This window comes from Ovis aries, chromosome 20 (assembly GCF_016772045.2).
Source record: "Ovis aries strain OAR_USU_Benz2616 breed Rambouillet chromosome 20, ARS-UI_Ramb_v3.0, whole genome shotgun sequence".
Taxonomy (NCBI): Eukaryota; Metazoa; Chordata; class Mammalia; order Artiodactyla; family Bovidae; genus Ovis; species Ovis aries.
Window position 1 is genome coordinate 920,205 of NC_056073.1, and position 18,631 is coordinate 938,835.

General features: G+C 40.7%; 1 protein-coding gene across 2 annotated transcripts in view; it reads right to left on the bottom strand.

Moving 5' to 3' along the window:
- The window catches only part of KHDRBS2 (KH RNA binding domain containing, signal transduction associated 2), a 796,734-nt gene that overhangs the window by 665,154 nt on the left and 112,949 nt on the right, over positions 1-18,631 (bottom strand). For both annotated transcript variants that reach the window (XM_060403569.1, XM_027958372.3), the window contains exon 2: positions 3,502-3,629. In XM_060403569.1, coding sequence (XP_060259552.1) covers positions 3,502-3,629 — 128 coding nt within the window. The remainder of the gene's footprint in view (positions 1-3,501; positions 3,630-18,631) is intronic.

Sequence of the window (18,631 nt, forward strand, 5' to 3'; positions counted from 1 at the left end):
AGGATGAGATGGCTGGATGGCATCACTGACTCGATGCACGTGAGTCTGAGTGAACTCCACGAGTTGGTGATGGACAGGGAGGCCTGGCGTGCTGCTATTCATGGGGTCATAAAGAGTCGGACACAACTGAGCAACTGAACTGAACTGCAATGTATACTGGACTATATAGTACAATGTCTTTGGATTCAGGTAGAAAGAGCTAATGCTAAAGGTGGTGAATTTTCCACATGAATCTCAGGATTATAGAGTAACATACTGACTGATGTTGCCTCCTTAGAGACATGACTGAAGAAATAAAAGCTCTGATTCTAAAACATTTTCAAATGTAAACAGCAGATGTATAAAGTCTATTTATTTACTAACCTTACTACAAATAAAAATATTGAAAACAAACAAGAAAAACAGTCCATGAAAATAATTTGGTAACATAGGACATTTTCTCCAAATTAAGTGATTAATCACAAAATACTAGATAAATACTAGATAAATAATTCTTAATGTGTTTGTAAAGCATTCTTATGTTTTTTATAATTTAAAATCTTAAACTTCTCTCAATTCTTTGACTTACTGAATTAAATCAGCAAATTAACTTGATTTAGAGTCTAACTGAAACCCAATCTATCCAAAAAAGGCCAAGTAGTAAAATTAGGATAAGGTCATTTCCTCAAGCACGCCCCTAATTCTGCTTTGCTCTTTGTTTGGGAGGATGGTGTCATTGCCACATGGACTGTCAGTCTGCACAGCAGGTGTCAAGGGCAGAGACAGCCCTGGAGGAAGCTGAGAAGGCAACCTTAGCCCTGATGAAATACAAAGAGTAAGTCACTTTTTATTTTAAAAGAGTGAAACTTGAACCCATAAATACTGTTGCGCACTACTCAACAGTTCACAGGATCACACCACACTACATGTGCTACGGCTTAAAGAACACAGCAAATACAGTTCAGGCTGAGTGATTATAATTTTACCCCACAACAGAGAATCACCACTTTAGAAATAAAATACCTTTTTCGAAAGCATGATTTTAATTTTATTGTTACAGTATAAAAAGTGAAAACAAATTTTGGTCAACTTGATAGATGATTGTGTTTGTCAGTATTTTTTATGTAAAAAAGTTCTAATATATGAAATTCATATTATTCATAAATAGTTTAATTTGTTTGGCATTATATTCATAGAAACTGTATATTTTCTAAAGCATACACTGTTATTTGATAATATTCCATAAAACTATTAATCATTAGGAGCTATTATTTTTCATTATCTTCCACATTATACATGAAAAAGTAATGGAAAATGTGAGCACTATTAGTCAAGTAAAAATGCAAAGACTCAGTTGCACAGATCATCCACCACACTACATGTTGCTACACATTTGCAGAAACACAGAAGCAGAATACATTCAGGATCATGAGTGATTTATGAGATTTTACCTGAGATCAACAGAGAGTGATCCTTTTACTTTTAGAAATAAAAGAGATAAAATACCTTTTGTCGATAAGTCCATTTTAATTGATCTATATTGTGTACCATAATGAGTAGTAGAAAGTCAGGAAAACAAAATTATTGGTCAACTTGATAGATGATTGTGTTTGTGCAGTGCATGAACATGGTATAATCTATTAGTCATCTAATATATGATTATTCATAAAATAGTTTTACATTTTTAGTTATGGCATTATTATTACCTTATAGCAAAACATTTTATATGTTCATCTGTTTTATAATCATACAACCTAGATGTCCATCAGCAGATGAATGGATAATATATACACAACTCATTTTGAATCAGTTCCTTATACAGTTACTAACACATTTTATCTGTATGAGACACAGATGTGTATAAAAAGCACATGCAAAGACTCACAAAAAATGAAGGATTTAAAAAAACAGCAAATTTTCAAAGTATTCCATCATTCACACCATCATTTAGCATTATTTAGGACTTGAAATGCTAGCACATCTTGGTCAGAGATTCAGAGCTGCATTTTACTGAGAAGCAGATACTGAGTCTATCACAAGCTTTTCCATATCCAAAGAATAGATAAGGATTATCCCAGGAAACATCAAGTAATATGTATATTTAAATATATGATTTCAAGACTGAAGCTGTACTCTGTCTAGTTTTAATTAACCAAGTTCCTTTAAAGAATTGTATTTTCCTTAAGACCTTATCATATTTCTACCTTATTTCAGTATTATGTAAAAATTTTCATGTACATTTCTATGACAGTCCAACTTGATATTCATTAAAACGATTGTAAATTTAATAAAACTTAAATTATATATTCATTGTATGTACTTATCTTACAATAGTGCATGGCACCCCACTACAGTACTCTTGCCTGGAAAATCCCATGGACGATAGAGTCTGGTAGGCTGCAGTCCATGGGGTCGCCAAGAGTTGGACACGACTGAGTGACTTCCCTTTCACTTTTCACTTTCACGCATTGAAGAAGGAAATGGCAACCCACTCCAGTGTTCCTGCCTGGAGAATCCCAGGGATAGGGGAGCCTGGTGGGCTTCCGTCTATGGAGTCGCACAGAATCAGACACGACTGAAGCGACTTAGCAGCAGCAGCAGCAGCTCAAAATAAGCACAAAATTCAAAAGCTTACATGTCCAAAAACCTCACCTGAAAGTTAAAATAAATGGTTTGATATGCTGTTATGTTTATCCTATTTGAAATAATTATAAACACATCTTCTACTTAATTATATTTATCAAAATTTATCATATTAGAAGCCATTTGGTAAAATATAGCATTTATTTCTGTACTCTTTCTTCTTAGGATAATTACATGGGCTTTGCTCCACACTCTTCAGAAAGTTAACTACCAGCCTAAATCTTTGAGTTTCCATTTTTCTGCTTAGGCAATTTACTTGGGGGAAAAAAAAAAAAAAAAACTGTTTTCAACCATTGGAATATATGAACATAAATAATGAAAGCAAGCCATTGAATGGTATATTTTATAATCATGATTCTGGTGATAAGAACATCATGTAATGACAAAATATCTAATGAAAAGCTATTTTCAAGAGAATAATATCATAATCATTATATAAATGGACCCTAGCGGTTTAAACCCAAGTGTCTAATAAAGATTATATTGCCTTCCTAGATTAAAGGATTCTCAGCTATTTGCCTCATGCTGTATATTTTGTACCATTAATTTTACAGTCTTATAATAAAATGTGCATTTTAACATGAACCAAAAGATTACTGATTGAGCATATTTGGACAAATTGCTGAACTACTTACATGTTAAATGATGAAAATATGTAATTATGTTTCCTATATTCACAGAACGAAATGCTCCAGCTATCAATAGAAAATTATTGTACTTTCAAAGAGTTTTCCTTCTTCTATGTCAGTATTATATATTAGTATATACTAATAAAATGAAGATTTGTACACATTTCATAAAGGCTATGAATGAAACATCATCTTATTTTCATCACTTTTTTTTTAATTCAAGGAGGTTAAAAAGCATATACTGTAGTACCTTTGGATACTGTTTGACAGGAATCAATACCCTTTCTGAAAGCTTTATATTTTTGTTGCTGATGACATCAAGATATTTCTCTTCTTCATCTTCATTTTTTCCATCAGAACCTTGAAATTTTTCAATTTCTGAAAAAAAAATTCGCAAGAAAAGCATTAAATGAAATGTGAAGTCATTATAAATATGCTGGCTGTTCTTATTACTCCTCTTATTAAATAGGATTTCGAAGAATCTTGATAAAGACTGAAACAGCACCATGCTGAAGCTACATCAATGTCACTATTGTCTGTACAATGATCTCTTGTCAACCAAAACTAAAAAGCAGTGATTGAAGATACGACTGTCTAATACTTAGCAATGGCCACAGGACTGGAAAAGGTCACTTTTCATTCCAATCCCAAAGAAAGGCAATGCCAAAGAATGCTCAAACTACCGCACAACTGCACTTATCTCACACGCTAGTAAAGTGATGCTGAAAATCCTCCAAGCTAGGCTTCAGCAATACGTGAACTGTGAACTTCCTGACGTTCAAGCTGGTTTTAGAAAAGGCAGAGGAACTAGAGATCAAATTGCCAACATCTGCTGGATCATGGAAAGAGCAAAAGAGTTCCAGAAAAACATCTATTTCTGCTTTATTGACTGTGCCAAAGTCTTTGACTGTGTGGATCACAATAAACTGTGGAAAATTCTGGAAGAGATGGGAATACCAGACCATCTAACTTGCCTCTTGAGAAATCTGTATGCAGGGCAGGAAGCAACAGTTAGAACTGTACATGGAACAACAGACTGGTTCCAAATAGGAAAAGGAGTATGTCAGGGCTGTATATTGTCACCCTGCTTATGTAACTTCTATGCAGAGTACATCATGAGAAACACTGGACTGGAAGAAACACAAGCTGGATTCAAGATTGCCGGGAGAAATATCAATAACCTCAGATATGCAGATGACACCACCCTTATGGCAGAAAGTGAAGAGGAACTAAAAGCCTCTTGATGAAAGTGAAAGAGGAGAGTGAAAAAGTTGGCTTAAAGCTCAACATTCAGAAAACGAAGATCATGGCATCTGGTCCCATCACTTCATGGGAAATAGATGGGGAAACAGTGAAGACAGTGTCAGAATTTATTTTGGGGGGGCTCCAAAATCACTGCAAATGGTGATTGCAGCCATGAAATTAAACGACGCTTACTCCTTGGAAGAAAAGTTATGACCAACCTAGATGCATATTCAAAAGCAGAGATATTACTTTGCTGACTAAGGTCCATCTAGTCAAGGCATGGTTTTTCCAGTAGTCATGTATGGATGTGAGAGTTGGACTGTGAAGAAGGCTGAGCACGGAAGGATTGATGCTTTTGAACTGTGGTGTTGGAGAAGACTCTTGAGAGTCCCTTGAACTGCAAGGAGATCAAACCAGTCCATTCTGAAGGAGATCAATCCTGGGATTTCTTTGGAAGGAATGATGCTAAAGCTGAAACTCCACTACTTTGGCCACCTCATGCAAAGAGTTGACTCATTGGAAAAGACTCTAATGCTGGGGGTGGGTGGGTGGGGGGATTGGAGGCAGGAGGAGAAGGGAACGACCGAGGATGAGATGGCTGGATGGCATCACTGACTCAATGGACGCGAGTCTGAGTGAACTGCGGGAGTTGGTGATGGACAGGGAGGCCTGGCGTGCTGCGATTCATGGGGTTGCAAAGAGTCGGACACAACTGAACGACTGAACTGAATTGAACTGAATGTGAAGACAGAATGCATCTGATTAAAATTTAACATATTCAAACAAAATTTGAGAAAATATATACACTTGAAATATTTTAAAATATTAAGCAAGCATCAATTTCCTAGGAGGAATGAAGAAAACAAATTTATTTTGAGGTTAAATGTTTGATTTTTATTCAAAATTGTTCCTAAGAAAACATAATTGAAAACAGAAGTCATTCATTATTTTTAATAGAGTAGTAAAGATGAATAGAGATAAGTAGTAGAGAAAAGGCAATGGAAAAATAAATCAAACTGCCAACATCAATTGGATCAGTTGGATCACTGAAAAAGTGAGAGAGAGTTCCAGAAAAAACATCTACTTTAGCTTTACTGACAATCCCAAAGTCTTTCACTGTGTGTCACAAAAAAACTGTGGAAAATTCTTAAAGAGATGGGAATACTAGACCACCTGACCTGTCTCCGGAGAAATCTGTATGCAGGTCAGGAAGCAACAGTTAGAACTGGAAATGGAACAACAGACTGGTCCCAAATAGGAAAAGGAGTACGTCAAGGCTGTATATTGTCACCCTGCTTATTTAACTTCTATGCAGAGCACATCATGAGAAATGCTGGGTTGGATGAAACACAAGCTGGAATCAAGATTGCCGGGAGAAATATCAATCACCTAAGATATGCAGATGACACCACCCTTATGGCAGAAAGTGCAGAACTAAAGAGTCTCGGTGAAAGTGAAAGGGGAGAGTGACAAAGTTGACTTAAAACTCAACATTCAGAAAGCTAAGATCGTGGCATCTGGTCCCATCACTTCATGGCAAATAGATGGGGCAATAGTGGAAAGAGTGAGAGACTTTATTATGGGGGGCTCTAAAATCACTGCAGATAGTGACTGCAGCCGAAAAGTTATGACCAAACTAGACAGCATATAAAAAGCAGAGACATTACTTTGCCAACAAGGGTCTATCTAGTCAAAGCTTTGGTTTTTCCAGTAGTCAAGTATGGATGTGAGAACTGGACTATAAAGAAAGTTGAGCACCAAGCATTGACTCTTTTGTACTCTGGTACTGGAGGAGACACTTGAGAGTCCCTTGGACTACAAAAGAGTACCTTAGACTACCAACCAGTCTATCCAAATGGAAATCAGTCAAGAATATTCAATGGAAGGACTGATGCTGAAGCTGAAATTCCAATACTTTGGCCACCTGATGGGAAGAACTGACTCATTTAAAAGACCCTGATGTACCATTCATCTACACAATGGAGTATTACTCAGCCATTAAAAAGAATACATTTGAATCAGTTCTAACGAGGTGGATGAAACTGGAGCCTATTATACAGAGTGAAGCAAGCCAGAAAGAAAAACACCAATACAGTATACTAATGCATATATATGGAATGTAGAAAGATGGTAATGATAACCCTGTATGCAATACAACAAAAGAGACACAGATGTATAGAACAGTCTTTTGGACTCTGTGGGAGAGGGTGAGGGTGGGATGATTTGGGAGAATGGCATTGAAACGTGTATAATATCATATATGAAATGAATAGCCAGTCCAGGTTCAATACATAATACTGGATGCTTGGGTCTTGGGGCTTGTGCACTGAGATGACCCAGAGGGATGGTACAGGGAGGGAGGAGGGAGGGGGGTTCAGGATGGGGAACGTGTGTATACCTTTGGCAGATTCATCTTGATACATGGCAAAACCAATACAATATTTAAAGTAATTAGCCTCCAATTAAAATAAATTTCTATTAAAAATAAACAAATAAATAAAAAGACCCTGATGCTGGGAATGATTGAAGGCAGGAGGAGAAGGGGATGACAGAGGATGAGATGGTTGGATTGCAACACCAACTCAATGGACATGAATTTGAGTAAACTCCAGGAGTTCGTGATGGACAGGGAAGCCTGGCATACTGCAGTCCATAGCGTTGTAACCAGTCGGACACAACGGAGTGACTGAACTGAACTGACTTGAACTGGGAGATAAATAGTATGATACCATATACTCTAGACAAACTTAAATACAATTAAAAAGGAGATATCATGAAATAGTCCTTTAAAGAATTAAATCTGTAATTGATGTCACTCATATTCATCAACATGAAATTACCTACCTAGAGGTTTAAGAAGAACTGATAATTTTCCCTCATAAGAATGCTCCCAGGAGAAGAAGATGGTATAGATTAGGCAGATGTGGAGTGCATCTCTCTTCACAGATACATCATGAATACACCTTCAGACACAGAAGTGTATGCAGAACACCAGCTGAGAGCGGGCAGGAGCGAAAAAAAAAAATATAGATCCACACAAAACTCGGTAGGACAAAGGAATTAGTGTGTGTGTGTGTGGGGGGGGTGGACATGAGTGCTTCTAGGACTGGACCTGCCCTTGGCAGGTGGGGGAACTGAAGCAGGAGTCCGATCCCCACAGAGGGGCAATTGTCTGAGTCAGAAGAGAGACTTTTAAGGATAAGAGTGAAACAGTTGATCTGTGGCAGCCTAAATGGAAAGATAATCAGACAGTCCTTGCCACAGTCATTCATACATGGGGCAGGAATACGGGTCTGCTGGAAGCTGCAGTGGCTGGGAACTGGAGTTTAGGGATTGTGGAGCAGTCCCAGAGTGAGTGAGGGCCGCTGTTGACTCTGGAGAGATGGATGAAAGGGATATGAGGGAGAAGATCATGGTTGGAAATGCCTATGGAAGAAAGCCAGGCAGCCATGGAAGGCAATACAGATGGGGTGGAGCCATCACCATAGCCTCTATCTCTCTCCACACAAAAGTATCAGCAGCTGAACATTAGAGAGGCTAGCCCATCAAATGCCTGACACACTGAACTACAGAGTAGGACCCCAACCATGGTGCTCCTTTCAGTGACTGATGGGCCAAACTACAGAGTAGGAAACAAGTCGGGGGACCCCTCTCTGTGACTGACACTCAGAACAACAGAGAAGGACCCCAGGCAAGGGAACCCTCTAAGTGCCTGAATGGGCAGAGCTACAGACAAAGACTGGCCGTAGAGGTCTTCTGATCCCCAGCTACAAGAGCCTCAAAAAAATACTCTGATACGGCCATAATTCCTGCCACAGAGGCAGTCTGTGTCCCTGCACACTTGGCACCACCAGGGTCCCAACAAGCCAAGCAGCAGCATCACCTTCACGCTCAACTCTCATTGGGGAAAAGCTGCCACAAGCAAAAAAAAAAAAAAAAAGGAAGAAGTCTTGTGTTTATGCACGCAGAGTCACTTCAGTCCTGTCTTGACTCTTTGCAACCCTGTAGACTGTGGCCTGCTGGGCTTCTCTGTCAGAGAAGGTGTTCTCCAGGCGAGAATACTGGGGTGTATTTGCCAATACTGGTTGCCAAACACTTCTTAGAGCACTGTATTTCCTGCTACCCCAGCCGCCAACCCCCCTGAGTACCTGGTACTGCCAGAAACCCTAAGATCCAAGCAGCTGTACCATCTCCACACCTGGCCCTCACAGGGACAAACCCAAGCCCTCCAGGGTAGCTTCAGGAGATAATTCCCAGTGCACAATCCATATGCAGAAGTGGAAATAAAATCACAATTGAAACCTGGGGGCAGTTTAGCTAGGAGAGAAGATCCAAAACCTTCAGACCATCTATACAAGCTGCAGATTAAATCCAGATGATCAACTAGGCAGACTCTGTGTCTAAGAAATATCTAAAAGGGCACTGAGAGCCCTCACAAAAGAAAATGCACTAGCTCTGATAACTGTGGACATTAGAAGTAAGAACACAGAAGAGTAGGACCAGATTAGAATCTGAGCAGCCTTCACAGGAGGTCCAGAAATCAGCACTGTGTTGTAGGGCATCCTAGGAAGGTGAGATGGACTGTTATTTCCATTGAGGGAAAGGACTCTGACAGCAGTGACTCAAGAAAACCACTTATTATTCTTATTTTTTGACTTGTTCTATAGATTCTTTCAGATGTTTTACCTCCCTACCCCCACTCTGTTGTAATTGTTGATTTTATTGGCGCTAATAAATCCAAATAATTTTTGAACTTTTTTTTTTTTAACTCAGTCACCTTTTTTATTGGTGCCATAAACCTCTGCCTCTGTGTTGGGCTTCTGCAGTTCTGTGGAGTTTTACTCTCTTTTTTTTTTTTTTTCCTCTCTCTCTCTTTTTTAGATTTTTTAAACCAATTAATATTTTTTCTAATTTATTCCTTTGTTTTATTTTCCTACTGTTCTCTTCCCCTTGCAGTTAACCTTTAACATATATAAATCTTGTTTGCTAATGCTAAGTCACTTCAGTCGTGTCCGACTCTGTGCGACCCCATAGACGGCAGCCAACCAGGCTGCCCCATCCCTGGGATTCTCCAGGCGAGAACACTGGAGTGGGTTGCCATTTCCTTCTCCAATGCATGAAAGTGAAAAGTGAAAGTGAAGTTTTTCAGTTATGTCCGACCCTCGGTGACCCCATGGACTGCAGCCTACCAGGGTCCTCTGTCCATGGGATTTTCCAGGCAAGACTACTGGAGTGGGTAGCCATTGCCTTCTCCATAAATCTTGTTTATCTACCTCTATTCAACTTTGCACCATGCAGAAGCGCTGTGGCTGTGACGGACCATCCAAAAGTGCTGTGGACTACACAGAAAAGTGGTGAGAGGAGCACAAGGTCAGGGACGGAGACCTAGAGGGCCAGGCTGTGACAGTGCAGAAGCGGCCCAGAGGAGCTATCCCATGTCCGAAATCAGGGGCAGCAGCCAAGAGGAGCTACTCCACATCCAAGAAGCGGCAGCTGCATGGGTAAAGGAGGTCCGAGAGGGGCTACTCCATACTCAAGGTGAGGAGGGGCAACCTCGTGCAAGGTAAGAAGCCTGGCAGCGCTTTGCTGGAGCAGCCGTGAAGAGATACTCCACATCCAAGGTAAGAGAAACCCAAGTAAGACTGTAGGTGTGCAAGAGGGCATCAGAGGCCAGACACACTGAAACCATAATCACAGAAAATTAGCCAATCTGATCACACAGACCACGGCCTTGCCTAACTCAGTGAAACTAAGCCATGCCATGAGGGGGCACCCAAGACAGATGGGTCATGGAGGAGAGATCTGACAGAATGTGGTTCACTGGAGAAGGGAATAGCAAATCACTTCAGTATTTTTTGCCTTGAGAACCCCATGAACAGTATGAAAAGGCAAAATGATAGAATACTGAAAGAAGAACTCCCCAGGTCAGTAAGTGCCCAATATGCTACTGGAGAACAGTGGAGAAATAACACCACAATGAATGAAGGGATGGAGCCAAAGCAAAAACAATACCCAGCTGTGGATGTGACTGGTGATAAAAGCAAGGTCCAATGCTCTAAAGAGCAATATTGCATAGGAACCTGGAATGTTAGGTCCATGAATCAAGGCAAATTGGAAGTGGTCAAACAGGAGACGACAAGAATGAACGTTGACATTCTAAGAATCAGCCAACTAAAATGGACTGGAAAGGGTGAATTTAACTCAGATGACCATTATAGCTATTACTGTGGGAAGGAATACATTAGAAGAAATGGAGTAGCCATCATGGTCAACAAAAGAGTCTGAAATGCAGTATTTAGGATCCAATCTCAAAAATGACAGAATGATCACTGTTCATCTCCAAGGCAAAGCATTCAATATCACGGTAATTAAAGCCTATGCCATAACCACTAATGCTGAAGCAGCTGAACTTGAACGGTTCTATGAAGACCTACTTTGGCCACCTCATGCGAAGACTTGACTCATTGGAAAAGACTCTGATGCTGGGAGGGATTGAGGGCAGGAGAAGAAGGGATGACAGAGGATGAGATGGCTGGATGGCATCACTGACTCGATGGACGCGAGTCTGAGTGAACTCCGGGAGTTGGTGATGGAGAGGGAGGCTTGGCGTGGTGCGATTAATGGGGCCAGAATGGGTAGGACACGACTGAGTGACTGAACTGAACTGAACTGATGAAGACCTACAAGACCTTTTAGAACAACCAAAATTGATATCCTTTTGAGGGGACAGGAATGCAAAGGTAGGAATTCAAGAAACACCTGGAGTAACAGGCAAATTTGGCCTTGGAGTACAGAAGGAAGCAGGGCAAAGGTTAATATAGTATTGCCAAGAGAACGCACTGCTCATAAAAAATACCCTCTTACAACAACACAAGAGAAGATTCTACACATGGACATCACCAGATGGAAAACACCAAAATCAGATTGATTATATTCTTTGCAGCCAAAGATGGAGAAGCTCCATACAGTTAACAAAAAAAAAGACTGGGAGCTGCCTGTGCCTCAGATCATGAACTCCTTATTGCCAAATTCAGACTTAAATTGAAGACAGTAGGGAATACCACTAGACCATTAAGGTATAACCTAAATCAAATCCTTTATGATTCTACAGTGGGAGTGAGAAATGGATTTAAGGGACTAGATCTGATAGAGTGCCTGATGAACTGTGGACGGAGGTTCATGACATTGTACAGGAGACAGGGATCAAGACCATTCCCACGTAAAAGAAATGCAAAAAAGCAAAATGGCTGTCTGAGGAGGTCTTACAAAGAACTGTGAAATGAACAGAAAAGCAAAGGAGAAAAGGAAAGATATAAGCATCTGAATGCAGACTTCCAAAGAATAGCAAGGAGATTAAGAAACCCTTCTACAGAGATCCATGCAAAGAAATAGAGGAAAACAACAGAATGGGAAAGACTAGAGATCTCTTAAAGATAATTATACACAAAAGGGAACATTTCATGCAAAGATGGGCTCGATAAAGGACAGAAAAGGTATAGACATAACAGAAGCAGAAGGCATTGGGAAGAGGTGGCAAGAATACACAGAAGAACTGTTCAAAAAAGATCATTATGACCCAGATATCATGATGGTGTGATCACTTACCTAGAGCCAGACACGACGGAAAGTGAATTGAAGTGGGCCTTAGAGAGCATCACTACAAAGCTAGTGGAGGTGATGGAATTCCAGTTGAGCTATTTCAAATCCTGGGAGATGATGCTGTGAAAGTGCTGCACTCAATATGCCAGTAAATTTGGAAAATGCAGCCGTGGCCACAGCACTGGAAAAAAGTCAGTTTTCATTACAATCATAAAGAAAGGCAATGCGAAAGAATGCTCAAACTACCACATAATGGCACTCATCTCACACGCTAGTAAAGTAACGGTCAAAATTTTCCAAGTCAGGCTTTATCAATACGTGAACCGTGAACTTCCAGATGTTCAACCTGGCTTTAGAAAAGGAAGAGGAAGCAGAGATTAAATTGCAAACATCCGATGGATCATGGAAAAAGCAAGAGTTCCAAAAAACATCTATTTCTGCTTTATTGACTATGCCAAAGCCTTTGACTGTGTGGATTGCAATAAACTATGGAAACTTCTGAAAGAGATGGGAATGACAGACCACCTAACCTACCTCTTGAGAAACCTATATGCAGGCCAGGAAGCAACAGTTATAACTGGACATGGAAAAACAGGCTGGTTCCAAATAGGAAAAGGAGTATGTCAAGGCTGTATATTGTCACTCTGCTTATTTAACTTATATGCAGAGTACTATCATGAGAAACGCTGGGCTGGAAAAAGCACAAGCTGAAATCAAGATTGCTAGGAGAAATATCAATAACTTCCGATATACAGATGACACCACCCTTATGGCAGAAAGTGAAGAGGAACTAAAAAGCCTCTTGATGAAAGAGGACACTGAAAAGCTGGCTAAAGCTCAACATTCAGGAAATGAAGATCATGGCATCCAGTCCCATCACTTCATTGAAACTAGAAGGGGAAACAGAGGAAACTGTGTCAGACTTTATTTTTGGGTGCTTCAAAATCACTGTAGATGCTGATTGCAGCCATGAATTTAAAAGATGCTTACCCCATGGAAGGAAAGTTATGTCCAACCTGAACAGCATATTAAAAAGCAGAGACAGCACTTTGCCAAGAAATGTCCATCTACTCAAGACAGTGGTTTTTGCAGTACTCATGTACTGATGTGAGAGTTGCACTATAAAGAAACCTGAGCGCTGAAGAATTGATGCTTTTGAACTGTGGTGTTGGAGAAGACTCTTGAGAGTCCCTTTTATTGCAAGGAGAACCAACCAGTCCATCCTGAGGGAGATCAGTCCTGGGTGTTTATTCGAAGGACTGACACTGAAGCTGAAACTACAATATTTTGGCCACCTCATGCGAAGAGTTGACTCATTGGAAAATACCCTGATGCTGGGAGGGATTGGGGACAGGAGGAGAAGGGGATGACAGAAGATGAGATGGCTGGATGGCATCATCGACTCAATGACGTTCAGTTCAGTTCAGTTGCTCAGTCGTGTCCGACTCTTCGCGACCCCATGAATTGCAGCACACCAGGCCTCCCTGTCCATCACCAAATCCCGCAGTTCACTCAGACTCGCGTCCATTGAGTCCGTGATGCCATCCAGCCATCTCATCCTCTGTTGTCCCCTTCTCCTCCTGCCCTCAATCCCTCCCAGAATCAGAGTCTTTTCCAATGAGTCAACTCTTTGCATGAGGTGGCCAAAGTACTGGAGTTTCAGCTTTAGCATCATTCCTTCCAAAGAAATCCCAGGGTTGATCTCCTTCAGAATGGACTGGTTGCATCTCCTTGCAGTCCAAGGGACTCTCAAGAGTCTTCTCCAACACCACAGTTCAAAAGCATCAATTCTTTGGCACTCAGCCTTCTTCATAGTCCAACTCTCACATCCATACATGACCACTTGAAAAACCATAGCTTTGACTAGACTGACCTTAGTCAGCAAAGTAATGTCTCTGCTTTTGAATTTGCTATCTAGGTTGGTCATAACTTTTCTTCCAAGGAGTAAGTTTGTGTAAACTCCAGGAGTTGGTATCGGACAGGGAGCCCTGGCGTGCTGCGATTCATGGGGTCGCAAAGAGTTGGACATTTCTCACAAAATGGTGTTTAACTTTGTAAGAAATTGACAGAGCATTTAATAAAGTGGTTTGTACAATTTAAACTTCCTGACAGTTATGTATTCTTCAGTTCAGTTCAGTTGCTCAGTTGTGTCCGACTCTGCGACCCCATGAACCGCAGCATCCCATGCCTCCCTGTCCATCACCAATTCCCATAGTCCACCCAAACCCATGTCCGTTGAGTCAGTGATGTAATCCAACCATATCATGCTCTGTCGTCCCCTTCTCCTGCCCTCAATCTTTCCTAGAATTAGGGTTTTTTCAAATGAGTCAGCTCTTCGCATTAGTTGGCCAAAGTACTGGAGTTTCAGCTTTAGCATCATTCCTTCCAATGAATACCCAGTGCTGATCTTCTATAGGATGGACTAGTTGGATCACCTTGCAGTCCATGGGACTCTCAAGAGTCTTCTCCAGCACCACAGTTCAAAAGCATCAGTTCTTCAGCACTCAGCTTTCTATATAGTCCAACTCTCACATTGATATATGACCACTGGACAATCGATAGCCTTGACTACACAGACCTTTGTTGACAAAGTTATGTCTGTTTTTTAATATGTTGTTCAGGTTGGTCACAAGTTTCCTTCCAAGGAGTGAGTGCCTGTTAATTTCATGGATGCAATCACCATCTGCAGTGATTTTGAAGCCCCCCAAAATAAAGTGTCACACTGCTTACACTGTTTTCCCATCTATTTCCCATGAAGTGATGGACTCGATGCCATGATTTTGGTTTTCGGAATGCTGAGTTTTAAGCCAACTTTTTCACTCTCCTCTTTCAATTTCATCAAGAGGCTCTTTAATTCCTCTTCACTTTCTGCCATAGGAGTGGTGTCATCTGCGTATCTGAGGTTATTGATATTTCTCCCAGCAATCTTGATTCCAGCTTGTGCTTCCTTCCAGCCCAGCATTTCTCATGATGTACTCTGCATATAAGTTAAACAAGCAGGGTAACAATATACAGTCTTGACATACTCCTTTTCCTATTTGGAACTAGTGTGTTGTTCCATGTCCAGTCTAATTGTTGCCTCCTGACCTGCATATAGGTTTCTCAAGAGGCAGGTAAGGTGGTCCGGTGTTCCCATCTCTTTCAAGATTTTCCACAGTTTATTGTGATCCACAGAGTCAAAGGCTTTGGCATAGTCAATAAAGCAGAAATAGATGTTTTTTCTGGAACTCTTGCTTTTTCTATGATTCAGCCAATGCTAGCAATGTTATCTTTGGTTCCTCTGTCTTTTCTAAAACCAATGTGAAGATCTGGAAGTTCATGTTTCAAGTATTGCTGAAGCCTGGTTTGGAGAGTTTTGAGCATTACTTTACTAGCATGTGGGATGAGTGCAATTGTGCAGTAATTTGAGCATTCTTTGGCATTGCCTTTCTTTGGGATTAGAATGAAAACTGACTTTTCCAGTCCTGTGGCCACTGCTGAGCTTCCCAAATTTGCTGACATATTGGGTGCAGCACTTTCACAGCATCATCTTTCAGAATTTGAAATAACTCAACTAGAATTTCATCACCTCTCCTAGCTTTGTTCGTAGTGATGTTTTCTAAGGCCCCTTTGACTTCACATTGCAGGATATCTGACTCTGAGTGATCACACCATCATAAATTATCTGGGTCATGAATATCTTTTTTATACAGTCCTTCTGATTATTCTTGCCACCTCTTCTTAATATCTTCTGCTTCTGTTAGGTCTATACCATTTCTGTCCTGTATGGATCCCATCTTTGCATGAAATGTTCCCTTGGTATCTCTAATTTTCTTGAAGACATCTCTAGTCTTTCCCATTCTATTGTTTTCCTCTATTTCTTTGGCTTGATCACTGAGGAAGGCTTTCTTATCTCTCCTTGCTATTCTTTGGAACTCTGTATTCAAAGGGGTATTTCTTTCCTTTTCTCCTTTGTTTTTCAGGTCTCTTCTTTTCACAGCTATTTGTAAGGCCTCCTCAGACAGCCATTTTGCTTTTTATTTTTTATTTTATTTTATTTTTTTTTTGCATTTCTTTTTCTTGAGGATGGTCTTCATTCCTCTATCCTATACAATGTCATGAAGCTCCATCCATAGTTCTTCAGGCACTCTGTCTATCAGATCTAGTCCCTTAAATCTATTTCTCACTTCCACTGTGTATTTGTAAGGGATGTGATTTTGGTCATATCTGAATAGTCAAGTGGTTTTCCCCACTTGCTTCAATTTAAGTCTGAATTTGGCAATAAGGAGTTCATGATCTGAGCCACAGTCACCTCCCAGTCTTGTTTTTTCTGACTGTATAGAGCTTCTCCATCTTTGGCTGTAAAGAATATAATCAATCTGATTTTGTTGTTGATCATCTGGCGATGTCCATGTGTAGTATTCTCTTGTGTTGTTGGAAGAGGGTGTTTGCTATTGAGAGGGTAACAGGCAGGAAGGCCAGAGGTCTCCAAATGGAGGAAATAGCCTGCAAGTGTCAAACATTTTTATCTCTCTTAAGCTGCAGGAGGAAACAAACTAGTATTTTTTTCCTTCTCTATACCAATTTAAAAGGAGGTTTCTCTTAAAATACTGTGTTGCCATAATGACACCTGGTTTCACCTAAAGTTAACTATTCTCAAACCTAGAGATAATCAATGCATTTCTCTTATGGAAACATTTATCTTAAGCTATGCTAATATACTATGCATTTACCCCAAACTCTGTCTTCAAGTCAGTTCTGCCTCTTGGCTCAGAACTTGCTTGACAAACCAGTATGTTATATTCAGATATTGTTCCCCTAATCTATGTAAATGAAACTATTTGTATAGTGATCTGCCCTTCTTCAAGATTCAAGTTACTCATTTTATGGCCCAGGATGAAACATTTGGTGCCAAGATTATCCCAAAATGCATCTTATGGGTGAGGGGCCTGGTGCCATTCTGAGTTTTAAGACATTCCTTTCATTTATTAACAGACTGCTAGTGACTATATAACATCCAGCTGAAGACTAGCAGGTGGGTACTCTTTCTGCCCCCTTCTGATGCCTATGTCAGAAGCTTTCTCTGTCTCTTTTATACTTTAATAAAACTTTATTACACAATAGCTCTGAGTGATCAAGCCTCGTCTCTGGCCCCAGACTGAATTCTTCTCATCTGGGGGCCATGAATCCCGGTGCCTTTGTGTGATTCAACAACAATCTTTCATCTTGGGAGCTCATCCGGTATCCTTCAGGATAAGATAAGGATGTTTGGAGCTCTAGTTCTTTGTTCTCTTAGTGAAGATGATTTCTGCTGTTCTTTACTAACTCTACGGCTTGTGTGAATAAATGGCATGCCCTGCACGAAGCAAGTGAGGAGCCCTGCTCTGCGGTTCCACAGTGATCTCATACAGCTTATGGCAGAAACCTGTCGGGGGTTTATACCAACCTGCCAATGCCAAGAGGCATCCAATGTCTCCTTCAGGAACCGACCAGAAATGGACAAAGCACGTGGACCGAACTCTCCTTTCTCGGTCAAACTTTTCAGTCTCTTTGACCATTTCATAACTCCTTGGAAAATAGAAGTGCTAACCTAATCTATCAGATCATAGACTTTCAAGAGACTTGTGATCTATACTGTTATTCTGTACTGTGGCTTAGGTCCCAAACTTGGATTGGTAGTCAAGAAAGTGCCTAGCCTCGCTAGGAATTGGAAGTTCAGAAGCTAAATGGAGCTCTAGCTCCAAGAACATCTCTGAGGTGAAAGGTTACTCAAAAAGGGACTGCAGTGTTTGTTTTGTTTTTGTTTTTGTTTTTGTTTTTCCCTTTGGTAATGCTGGCTCTTAGTGGACCAGAGGAGGCTCTTATACTGGTGTGGTGATGCTTGGAGGGAACATCTCAGTTTTATGTTCATATTGGTCTTATTGTGGTCAGGGATATACTCAGGGTCTTGCACAGGCACTCAGGTGACGAATGTTTCCCCCAGCGGTCTTAGCTTGGGTGGCATGCTGGAAGGTTACTCTGATTGCACCCCAGGTGGCATCAGAGGCAAGCAAGGTTAATGGTGAAGAGCTGGATTGATGTCAGGTAGGGATACTATCAGGTACATCCTCACCCCGTCTTGGTGGTAGAACCGGGAGGGACGAGGATGGCACCTGTGTCAGTAAGGGACAGACTAATTCCGACCAGGAAGAAAAAACTTTTGGTGTAAAGGCTGTCTATACCCCCATCTAGAGCAGGAAGGGAAGCCTCCTGTATAAAAATGGTGTTGTTCGCTTTTTTCTCTCTTATAGATGGGTGCTAACAATTCCAGCCTTACTCCTTTATCCTGTATCCTGAAAAACTGGGATAGATTTGATTCCCAGGGCTTAAAGAAGACACACCTGGTCTTCCTATGTGATGCTGCACAGCCACGGTATACACTGGAGGATGGCGAATGGTGGCCAATTGGAGGGTATCTTAAGGATAATACTGTTTTATAATTAGACCGGTTCTGTAAGTAACAAGGGAAATGGGTAGAAGTAGCATATGTGTTGCCCTTTTTCTCTCTGCGAAATATG